Source organism: Gossypium hirsutum, chromosome D05 (assembly GCF_007990345.1).
Source record: "Gossypium hirsutum isolate 1008001.06 chromosome D05, Gossypium_hirsutum_v2.1, whole genome shotgun sequence".
Lineage (NCBI taxonomy): Eukaryota > Viridiplantae > Streptophyta > Magnoliopsida > Malvales > Malvaceae > Gossypium > Gossypium hirsutum.
Genome location: NC_053441.1, coordinates 7,231,386 through 7,244,130, shown reverse-complemented (window position 1 = coordinate 7,244,130; position 12,745 = coordinate 7,231,386). Strand labels below are relative to the sequence as shown.

Genomic DNA, 12,745 nt, shown 5'->3' with positions numbered 1-12,745 from the left:
CAAATTGATTTGTTTTCTTACTAGTGTTAATGATCTGTGGCATTTGGATCATGCCTGAAAGACAAATTTGTGCTAATATACGTGTATTAATGCCTTGTTTCCGCAAAATGATCTTATAATTTTCACTGACTAATCTGCGGACTGTAATTTATCGTTATTTGAATAAACAATCCTGACGAAGCGGAAAATTAGAAAATTGATCTAAATTAAGATTAAGCCATTTTATTTTAATTTATTGTCAATTTGTTCCCTCCAATTGTGATCTAATCTCGCCATAATAAAAAAATTTGTTGAGGGGTCTACTTTTTCAGTTTTCGGGGTGCCATTTTTCGAGCTGTCAACCGAATTCCAATAATGGTTGGCATTATTTTTGGGCTGTGCTCTCTCACCTCTATAAAAAAAATTAGCATATTATGAGTAATTTTGTTTACAGAGGGAGAGTGCCTCGAGGAATTAGGTTATTGTTAGCGCACGACCACCCACCAAGGGTAGGAGCAAAGTTGAGGGCAGAGACCCTAACACTCCATAAATAAAAAATTGCCATTTACAAAGTTTTAAGTTTATTCAGTGTAAAATTGTATTTTGTCTCTTAAAAATTAAAATTCAATTATGCTTTCGACAAAAATTTTATAGTTTAATCTTTTAAAAATTGTAAAATTTTATATGAATATAATGATAAAATTACATTTTTAACCCTCTCAAAAATTTAAAATTTAAATTTGGCTCATCCAAAAAGGGGGCGTGAGCATTAGGCATTGTTAGGTTTCGAACCTCTTATCTCTAGCATATAGGTCACCACTTAAGGGATAAGTATCTCGTATTGGTGATCCAAAATCCTACACGCCCAAGTGAACTCCAGAATTATTGACGCGCCTTATACTGATACCTCTCTTGAGTCTTGTAGCTCCACCAATTTAAGTACTCTTAGCTCTGCGAACCAAGCTCACCGAGCAGCTGCTCATAACACATTGACTCTCGATAGAGCACGGGAGATAAAACTCCCATCGAAAAACAATATCTTTTATTGTTGGGAGATCAATTGGGTACCTGATAAGCAACATTTAAAATATTTATTCCAAAAAATTCCACCCCTCAACAAACTTAATTTTTAACTATAAAAACAATAACTTAATAAATTTAATTAAACATTTGTATATTGATAATTATATTTTGTTAAGCATTTAACTTTTTATACAATTCAACACTCAGTTTTAACAAACCTTTTTGTATTAGATGATTTTTCTTTTAAATTTGTTATGTTCACCGAACTTTTAAATGTTATTATACAGTCATTAACGATAGCGGTTTGTTAAGTGTCATTAGTGACTCAATGATCATGATTTAAGCAAATATAAGTTACCGAAGTTGTAATTTACCAAAAAAAACACATTTTATGATGAGAAAACATCTTTTAAGGTCCGTGCAAACCAGATTGTCCTCATTCCCAGACACGATTTAAGCTAAAGCACAGTAGATTCTAGTTAAATCCTGTTAGAAATCAAACCCACTCCAAGCATAATCTAGAAGCATGAGACGTGGAGCAATTTTGTGCCATGCAAAGTGCTGAAATTTTAGCCATACAAAGTGCTCCATTATTGAGATGTTTTGTGGCTGGAAATTAAGTGGATTAATAGCCACATTTGTTGTCATTTTATCAGCCTATAAATAGAGGCTTGAACTTGTGTTGTAATGAAGAAAAATGAGAAGAAAAAAGAAATAAGAGAAGCAACGTGAGTGAGAGTGAGAAGGTTAGCAAACCTTGAGTGAGTTAAAATCTAGCAGCAGCTAGACTATCTAGTCATTGAGAAAATATTTGTAATCTTCGTATTGTAATATATTGAGTGTGTAATAAAAAGTAAATTTTCGGCCCATCACGTTTCCAACAAGTGGCATCAGAGCTACGGTTCGGAGCTTGGTTCGGAGTTCGGTTCGTGTCCGGTTCGTGTCCAGTTCGGAGTACCTTTGGTGTTCATCTAACAAGTCGATATGGGCGACGTAATTCAGCTACAAGTTCCACAATTGACGAAGACAAATTATGGAAATTGGAGCATTCGAATGAAGGCTTTGCTCGGTTCGCAAGATTGTTGGGAGATCGTTGAAAAAGGATACATCGAGCCCGGAGATGCCGCTACAGAAGCAGCTTTATCAAATGACGCTAAGAAGGCGTTACGAGAAGCACGAAAGAAGGATCAAAAGGCCTTGAATAGTATCTTTCAAGGTATAGATGAATCAACCTTCGAGAAAATATCAGATGTGAAGAACGCGAAGAATGCATGGGAGATTTTGCAAAAATCATTTCAAGGTGTAGAAAAAGCTAAAAAGGTACGCCTTCAGTCACTTAGAGCTGAATTTGAAATGTTAAAAATGAAGAGCTCCGAGAATATCGATGACTATGCCAATCGTGTAAAATCGGTGGTAAATGAAATGAAACGAAATGGAGAAACTCTTGACGAGGTAAGAGTGATGGAGAAAATTCTACGGTCACTCACACGCAAATTCGAGTACGTAGTCGTTGCCATCGAAGAATCAAAAGATTTGTCAAAGATGTCGCTCGAAGAACTTGTGGGTTCTCTGCAAGCCCATGAGCAAAAGATGAAGCTAAATGAAGATAGTGAAAATCTTGATCAAGCCTTGCATAGCAAGTTGTCCGTCGACGACGGAGAAACAAGTAATAACTTTAGCCAAGGAAGAGGAAACCGCAGAGGATACCGTGGAGGCTACCGTGGTGGAAACAGAGGAGGAAGAGGATCACGAGGACGTGGAAATCAATCATATGGGAGATATCAAGAAAATAAAGATTATCAAACATCCAACCGTGGACGTGGATCTAGAGGTCGTGGCCGAGGCAGATTTCAAGAAAATAAATCTCAGGTACAATGCTACAACTGTAACAAGTATGGACATTTCAGTTACGAGTGCAGATCAACACACAAAGTGGATGAAAGAAACCATGTAGCAGTCGCAGCAGAAGGCAACGAAAAAGTGGAATCAAGTGTCTTTCTCACTTACGGAGAAAATGAAGATCGCAAGAGAAGTGTGTGGTATCTCGACAACGGTGCAAGCAACCACATGTGTGGAAGAAAGGAGCTGTTCACAGAATTAGATGAAACAGTTCATGGACAAATAACTTTTGGAGACAACTCACATGCAGAAATCAAAGGAAAGGGCAAGGTTGTTATAACACAAAGGAATGGAGAGAAGAAGTACATCTCAGACGTTTACTACGTACCAGCTTTGAAGAGCAACCTGATCAGTCTTGGTCAACTCCTAGAAAAAGGATATGAAGTTCATATGAAAGACCGCTCACTCGCCATCAGGAACAAAAGTGGAGAATTAGTTGTTCGAGTTGATATGACGCGAAATCGTCTTTTCACCCTCGACATCGAGTCTGGAGAAGTAAAATGCATGAAGACGGATCTGAAGAATGAATCATGGTTGTGGCACTTAAGGTACGGACATCTCGGATTTTCTGGCTTGAAGCTGTTGTCGAAGACAAATATGGTGAATGGATTACCAAGTATTAATCATCCAGATCAACTGTGTGAAGCCTGTGTCAAAGGAAAGCAGCATAGGCAGAAATTTGAAGTAGGAAAATCTCGAAGAGCTAGAAGACCATTGGAAATTGTACACACCGACATATCTGGTCCGTACGACATTGAATCACTTGGTGGAAACAGGTACTACCTAACTTTTATTGATGATTATAGCAGAAAATGTTGGGTTTATTTTCTCAAAGCAAAATTGGAAGCCCTAGAAAAATTCAAGGAGTTCAAAGCAATGGTGGAAAAACAGAGTGGTCGATATTTGAAGATACTCAGATCCGATAGAGGAGGCGAGTATACTGCAAAGCTTTATGAAAGTTTCTGCAAGGATCATGGAATCATTCATCAGTTAACAGCCAGACGCACTCCACAACAAAACGGAGTTGCAGAAAGGAAGAATCGGACAATTCTGGATATGGCAAGAAGCATGATAAAAGGTAAACACCTTCCGAGAACTTTCTGGGCTGAAGCCGTTGAATGCGCAGTTTATCTGTTGAATCAATGTCCAACAAAAAGTGTAAGACACAAGACACCAGAAGAAGCATGGAGCGGTCACAAGCCAAGAGTTGGACACCTCAAAATTTTTGGATGCATTGCATATGCACACGTTCCTGAGCAACAGAGGAAAAAGCTTGACGATAGAGGAGAGAAGTGTATCTTTATAGGCTATGACAAAAGAAGTAAGGCCTACAGACTTTATAATCCTCTTACTAAGAAATTGATTATCTCAAGAGATGTCGAGTTCGATGAAGCGGATTACTGGAGATGGAGTGAAGAAGAAAAGAAAGTGGAAGGATTATTTTTCAACGAAGACAACAATGATGTCATCAACCAAGAAGAACAAGGCGATGATCAAAGTCCTGGTACAATAGCCCCTTCGTCACCAACCAGCAGCAGCGGAAGCAGCAGCTCAGATGAAGCACCCACAAGAACACGGAGTCTCAACGACATCTACAATTCTACGGAACCTGTAGAGACGCAGTTCGATTATTCACTATTCTGTCTAATGACAGAATGTGATCCAGTGACATACGAAGAAGCAATTGAAAACAATAAATGGAAGAAGGCCATGGACGAGGAGATTGCTGCAATAAGAAGGAATGACACGTGGGAGCTAACAAGTCTGCCAGAAGGACATAGCCCGATTGGTGTCAAGTGGGTGTACAAGACGAAGACCAACAAAGAAGGAAAAGTAGAAAAATACAAGGCAAGACTAGTCGCCAAAGGCTACAAGCAAAGACAAGGAGTGGACTATGATGAAATATTTGCTCCAGTCGCAAGAATAGACACAATTAGGCTTCTCATAGCGGTCGCAGCACAATACAAATGGAAAATCTATCAGATGGACGTCAAGTCTGCATTCCTGAATGGCTACTTGGAGGAGGAAGTCTACATAGAACAACCACCTGGATATAGCATACAAGGAAAGGAGGACAAAGTCTACCGATTGAAGAAAGCTTTGTATGGATTGAAGCAAGCCCCAAGAGCATGGAACACAAGGATCGACGAGTACTTCCGAAGAAATGGATTCATCAAAAGCCCGCACGAGCACACCCTGTACACAAAGAAGAATGGATATGGAGATATCATGATCGTATGCCTATATGTGGATGACATGATCTTCACCGGAAACAATCCAGGTATGTCTGATGATTTCAAGAAAGCTATGACTAAAGAATTTGAAATGACAGATATCGGTGAGATGTCATACTTTCTTGGAGTCGAGGTGAAACAAATGCAAGATGGAATTTTTGTCTCTCAAAAGAAGTATGCGGAGCAGATTTTGAACAAGTTCAAAATGAAGGATTGCAAGCCAGTAGTCACGCCAGCTGATCCAGGGATGAAGCTAAGTGTTGATTCGACAAGGGAGTCGATAAATCCGACGTTGTTTAAAAGTCTCGTTGGAAGTTTAAGGTATTTGACAATCACACGACCAGATATTACATATGCAGTAGGATTGGTGAGCAGATTCATGGAGAAGCCGAAGCAAGACCACTTAATTGCCGCAAAAAGAATTTTGAGATATATCAAAGGTACGATGAACCATGGTTTATTCTATACCCACTCACAAGATTCAAAATTAGTTGGCTACTCAGATAGCGATTATGGGGGAGACTTGGATGATCGGAAAAGCACTTCCGGATATGCATTCCACATCAGTTCCGCAGTTTTTTCATGGTCGTCAAAGAAGCAACAAACAATTGCTCTCTCAACATGTGAAGCAGAGTATATGGCCGCAGCAACTTGTACATGCCAAGCAATGTGGTTGAAGAATATTTTGGGAGAAATAGGTGTTTCAAATGAAGGTCCAATTACCATCTACGTTGACAACAAATCCGCTATATCACTTGCCAAGAATCCGGTGTCGCACAGCCGAAGCAAGCACATCGATACGAAGTATCATTTTATCCGAGAGCAAGTGAAAAACAAAAACGTGGAGTTGGTCCATTGCAGGACAGAAGATCAACTGGCAGATATTTTCACAAAGCCGTTGAAAGTGGAGACATTCAACAAATTCAAAGAGAAGCTCGGTATGAAAGTTGGGTTTGAGGGGAGTGTTAGAAATCAAACCCACTCCAAGCATAATCTAAAAGCATGAGACGTGGAGCAATTTTGTGCCATGCAAAGTGCTGAAATTTTAGCCATACAAAGTGCTCTATTATTGAGATGTTTTGTGGCTGGAAATTAAGTGGATTAATAGCCACATTTGTTGTCATTTTATCAGCCTATAAATAGAGGCTTGAACTTGTGTTGTAATGAAGAAAAATGAGAAGAAAAAAGAAATAAGAGAAGCAACGTGAGTGAGAGTGAGAAGGTTAGCAAACCTTGAGTGAGTTAAAATCTAGCAGCAGCTAGACTATCTAGTCATTGAGAAAATATTTGTAATCTTCGTATTGTAATATATTGAGTGTGTAATAAAAAGTAAATTTTCGGCCCATCACGTTTCCAACAAGGGTCACTGCAGCCACGACAACCTCGTCTCACATTATCTTCATCGTAATCCTACACTGTTCACTCACTCATCAAATGCAAGCTGCAGCAATAGTAGCCATGGTAGTCCACGCTATTCTCACTATAATCCCATCTCACCACACTCTCCTTCATGCACTGTCGTCACCTAACCCCTCGTCCATCCCTTTCCAATGCTGCTACTGTCCCCAAGAAGCAGTTTTCCGTGCTTGCTGTATCCAAGAATGCTGTCGCGGTTCTTAAAGGTGATTCTAAAGTTGGCGTTGTCACCTTGACTCAAGAAGATGATGGTCTGTTTTCTTTTCAATCTTTGTGTATTTACTTGTTTTCTAATGCATCTTGTGGTTTGGGTTTTTGGTTTTGTACTTGTTATTGGAGAAATTCTGTTTCTTTTTGTGAATTCATTGTTTGTTTATGGAGAAGAAGCGAGAGAAAGAGCATGAATATATTTTTTTTTGGGGGGGGGGGTTCCTTCTAACTTTTTGTTGATGAATTCATTTCCATCTTCGATGCTTTGAGGTTGGATAGGATTATGGTTAGGGTGGTGCTCAGTTCTGGATCATATTTGCTTCAATGTTGCGATTGCGAATGCCAGATTTTTAGTTCTAACTGTTAGCTCGATTTTCCTCTGTTTATTTAGAGCTGATTTTGATATAAGTGTTTCCTTGGTGCTGTATACTTGTATTAAATATTCCAGTGTTCACGTTAAAGTTGAAACGACTGTCTAGCCTCTTACAAATTTTAGACATTGTGAAACTTTACATCAATACATGTTCTGTTGGCTTATCTTTTTGGCAATTGAGTGTTGCTGTCTTCTGTGAATGCTTACTTAATTTCACTATAAATAGGTCCAACAACTGTGAATGTTCGTGTTACTGGTCTTACTCCAGGGCTTCACGGGTTCCACCTTGTAAGTGTTTTTTGGCTTTAGCTGCTCATTCTCAGTGTATATCAGCACATAAAAGTTTTTTTGAAGTCTGGTTTTAATCTTTACTTTTTGTTTTACATGTAGCATGAGTATAGTGACACAACAAATGGATGCATGTCAACGGGTAGGACTTGTTGCATTTGAATCTCATTCCATAGGATCTTATGTTTTAGAGTTTTTTTATGTATAACTTTTTTTATTTTTAAAATTTTAAATGATAGGAGCACATTTCAATCCTAACCGTATGACACATGGTGCTCCTGAGAGTGAGAGCGAAGTCCGCCATGCGGCTGACCTGGGAAACATAGTTGCTAATGCTGATGGTAATGCATTCTTAAATTTTACTCATTTTCTTTTCTAAATTAGTTTGGACAAATTAAATTATTCGTTACTTAAAGTTTGAGTGACGCAGGAGTGGCAGAGGCAACAATCGTGGACAAGCAGGTGTTGTAATGCATGCATATTCCCTTGTGTGCTTTGCATGCATGAATTTCCTTTTCAATGAGAGAGGGCTCTCAGTCTTGCTTCCTTTGTAATTCTTGACTTTCATGTGCAGATACCACTAAGTGGCCCAAATGCTGTCATTGGAAGAGCATTTGTAGTTCATGAGCTTGAGGATGACCTTGGAAAGGGTAATTATTTATTTGGCTTGCAATTCTTACCTTTGCGTTGTGCGGAAACTTCCCCAATAAGTTAGAGAAGGGAGACCTGTAGTGGCTATTTTTATGTTGTTTGGAGGGTGGATTTTGATCCTAAAAATAAATTTCTTTTTGTGTACGCTTACACACTGACGTATTCTGCAAAACTTCCTTCGTATTTGCTTGTTTTAAATTTTCTTATATTGCTATTTACTAATGCATCTACAGGTGGACATGAACTTAGTCTAACGACAGGCAATGCAGGTGGAAGATTGGCATGTGGTATGTGCACTCTATATCTATATGTTTCCAGAGCAAACAAGAAGTTCATATTTTTTCCAGACTCATCTCTGATTTGTTTCTTGCATCTATGTTTTGAGCATAAATATCTTTGACTTGGTTACTATTTTAGCTATGCAAAAACATAAGTTATTAACTTGGGGGACTCTCAGTACCTTCTGCAGCTTGTTTTACCAGTTTCCGATGGATTTCAATTTATTTTGAGGTTCATTGGCCCGGTTCAAGCATTGGTTTTGTTTAAGGGGCTCCAACTTTTCTCAATACCTGAATAAATTAGACTTGACTTTTATTTATACAAAATTTGGAGGAAAAGTAGTGGAAAGGACAAGGGGTTGTAAATATCATGGTTTTCATGTTGATAGATTGGCAGTCTGCTAGGAGTAGGAAAAAGTCTTGGATGGACTCTTGAACTGATGATTTAGTTGGTATGCCTTTGGCTTGGAATGAATGTGATGTATCTGCTCCCTAGTGTGCCAATTTAGTACCTTCAGTAGTATAGGGGCAAGGGATGTTCAATTCCTGTGGGAGGGTTTGAACGTTGGATATCAGTTAGGTGGTGTTGTCCTGTTGTGCCTATGAATTCTGACAATCATGGATGGGCATGCCTGCCTGAAGAATTCTTCCCAGGCATAACGTTTATCTTGTTAATATCATGTAAAACATTATATTGAAACTTTAAGTTCATCTCATAATTACTTGTTCTGGTAATGTATATGCAGGTGTTGTGGGTTTGACACCAATATAAAGAAACCAGCTTGGTCTTCCGCCATTGTTGTTTGCTTTTCCTACACATTAGTTACTCATTGAATCCAGTAATTTGGCTTTAAAACCAACAAATTTGAATTTAATTATGAATAGAAAATTGATTTTACACATTCTATTATTTTTAAATAATAGTACTGACCATGGTATCTGATTGGAATAGGGCTTAAATTTTTCCTTTAGAAAATGAAATTGTAGCTGGGCTCGGCCCGTGACCTACCTCCTCCTATTGAGACTATTTCTTTTTGGATGTCTCTTAATTAATGGCGTAAAATAAAGAAGATGGCCTCAGGTTTATGTTAATGTCCATTCTTTATAGTGTCAAATTGGATAAGATTACATCACTTTCACAAGTTGTAATATTAATTAAACTAGCAAATAAGTCATTCTTAAATTTATGGTTCATTCTCTCATTGAACTTACACAAAAACAAGTCATGTTATCAGCTGCCATAACTAATAAAATATGTATTTTTTGTTTACATCAATCTAACACTACTTGGGGGAAATAAAAGTAGAAGCTTTTAATGTCACATTCATGTTCGTTGCTGATTGGAATTTTACTATAAATTATTTCATCTAATTCCAAATAAATTATTTATTTGCCAATCGCTTTAGACTGTTTCCTTTTTTTATACATCATGATACAATAAACTGTATATTGTGTAGTAAAATAAAGAAAACTGAACATGTCAACTGAACTTTAATAAGGGGGTTTTTTTTTGGAGAGGAGAATGCAACATTTGACTTTATATATATTATAGAAAATTATTTGATATGATACTTGTATTGTTCTAGAATCGACGGTTTGTGGAAATTAATATTTTCGGGTCTGTGATTTCTCTCAATGATATCGTTTACAAGGTTACTGTTGTACCCAATGATGGTTATAATTTACAAATACAAAATGTGGCAACAATAACAAAATTGCACCCATTGCACAAAATAAGTAAGTTGGTTACACAATCATTGGAAAGAAAATCATGAACTGAGAAGAAACCACAATACTCTAAATGATTAGGTTGGAATTAAGGGACAAAGAATACCGGCAGTTAGGCCAGGCCACCTAAGCAAAACTCAAATTAACCACAAAAATTGGCGAGAAAATTCACTCTTGTATATACCAAACAAGCATGAAATGTGCTATAATTGCATAACTAATTTATGCTTCTAGATTGTGAGAATGTGCATATGGTAATAGGATGCTATGCGTATGCCTCTTCTACCATTCAGAAGCTAACAAATATTATATTCATATATATAGCTTTACCTCAACATTAGGTAAACGAGACCATGTATAAATTATCTCACAAAAGTGGGTTGCTAATATAGGGCTAGTTTGAAAAGTTCTTTTGAGAAATGTTTTTGAAAAATTTGAGTGTTTGATATTGTTGTCAAAAAGTGTTTTTGAGAAATAAAATATTCATTTTAGACATGATATTATAAAGTAACAAATATGTATTTAAATAATGTTCAAATTAGTTAATATTATGATATTTTAGAAAAAATATAAAAAATAATTTATTATAACTTATTGTTAATATTTTAATATATAATATTAATTTAAATATTTATAAGTAATTAATATTAATTATTTATTAAATTTAATTAGAATATATAAACTATATTTAAATATAATAATTAAATATTTGTAATTAAATATTGACACAATTGTATTATTTTAAAAATTATTTAAATATAAAGTTTAGACAAAAGAGAAACGGGAAAAAAAAGTCTTCCAACGTCTATTTGAAAGAAGAAATAGTATGGTTAAAAAAGTAAAATACCAGCCAAAAGCACATTTGGGCTGAAAAAGTTAAAATTTATGTTTTTTCATCTGTGAAAAAGCACTTAAAATAAGTTAAAAAATTTTCTACACTGACTTCTGTTCTTTATTGCTTTTTAGGGAAAAATACTTTTTAATGGAAAAGCTCATCTGAGAAGCATTGGAGAACACAGCCATAATCAAGGTGAACTCTAACAACTTGAAAATGAAAAATATGTTATTATTATGGGGTATCACAAAAGAAAATAAAAATAGTTAAAAAGAATAAATGAATAAATCATATATCAATAGTTTGTTTCTTCTATATTATATATATCTTAAAAACTATAAGATAAACTTTTGGTTTTGGTCATAGAGTTGTTTAATGATGTAAAAATAATAATGAGAATTTGATTAGAACAACAAATATATGTAAGTTAGATTTGGTACTTCAATTATATGAACATAAAGCGAAAGTAAATTATTAAAAGATTCAAAATTCAAAACATGGATATTAAACATGTATATTTATTGTAAAGAGAATGTATGACAACTCTGAGATCATACTTTTCCTGATTTATTAATTGGGTTTTTAGGTTTATTTTTAAATATTTGGAATTGGAAATTAAGAGAGGTAATGTGAAGGGTGGTGTGAGCAATGAATAGGAATAGAGTTAAAAGGTGGTTGGGTTGATTTAACATGAGTGCTTGAAAAGTTATAGAACTGAAATCACGAGGCAATTGTGAGAAGCAAGTTAGAAACAAGTGAGAAAGAGTAAGCAGTGTAGTAGTGTAAAGCCTAATTTAAGGGATATAGTTGGCATAAAGTCGTTGTTTTTAGTGGAAAGGACTTCGATTTTGATAGCTACCCTTGCCCTTATTTTTCTTCTTTGCTTCACCCAAAGTTGTTCTCAAAAGCATCATATCTGCTACTACAAGTCATCCCTCAAACTAACACTACGCTACCAAATTTCTTCCTTTTTTGAAAGGGGGAAGGGGGCTATTTGGCATGCAATTTAAACTTCCCTTCTATCTCATCTTCTTTCATGCAATTGGGGTTGTTCTTAACTATCAAAGAAGGCATTGACTTCACCCCTTCTGCCTATGCATTGCTTTTACTTTAGGTTTAGGGTTTCCTCATTTAAATATAGACATTTAAGAAGTTTGAGCCCAAAGCTAAGCCAAAAATCTTTATTCATATCTCACGCCTATCACACTAAGGTGATATCATCTAACATCAACAGTTTAAACTACTCTTAAATAAATATATAGAATTAATAAAGTTGGACGTTCAATTGGCTACTTTACTTAATTTCTTCACTTCACTATACATAACAATAGTAATAGTGTTAGATAAGGAGAAGAAGACAAGATGCTTTGCACAATATACTAACTCATCAGCTGCCACGAAGTAAATCTCCAAATGCTTACCAAGTAAAGAACATGATTTGGGACGAAAAATCATGTCAAATTTCAGACTAAATAATCATGTATATATTCAATCAGAGGATAGGTATATCCTAGCTACAAATTTCAGACTTGAAAAGAGGTTTTTTTTTTTTTTTTAGCTTGGCATAATAATTGTTGTTAAAATATAAAATTCAAAGAGGTTACAAAATTGAAACACCTACTCAAACATCTCCGTCTGATCGAACTCCCTATAAAAATATGATGACAAAACATATCAAATCTTTGTCAAATTTAGAGGAAAAAAAACACTCAAATTACCATATCACAACACCCAGCACATATACTTGAAAAGAGTAAAAAAAATAAAAACGTGTAAGGTGTGAGAACGGGTTGAGAGAGACTTTAGACCAGGCATCCTTTTCTTTCCTATA

The 12,745-nt window shown here is 35.9% G+C and overlaps 1 protein-coding gene across 1 annotated transcript; it reads left to right on the top strand.

Annotated features, from left to right (window-relative positions):
• Nucleotides 1–6,550: 6,550 nt before the first annotated feature.
• Nucleotides 6,551–9,251, top strand: LOC107906636 (superoxide dismutase [Cu-Zn], chloroplastic). Its single transcript, XM_016833684.2, is given in 9 exon segments — nt 6,551–6,673; nt 6,675–6,802; nt 7,361–7,422; nt 7,525–7,564; nt 7,662–7,763; nt 7,853–7,884; nt 7,997–8,072; nt 8,307–8,360; nt 9,098–9,251. Coding segments are annotated over 9 exon segments (624 nt in total). The 5' UTR covers nt 6,551–6,569; the 3' UTR covers nt 9,124–9,251.
• The last annotated feature ends 3,494 nt before the right edge of the window (nt 9,252–12,745 follow it).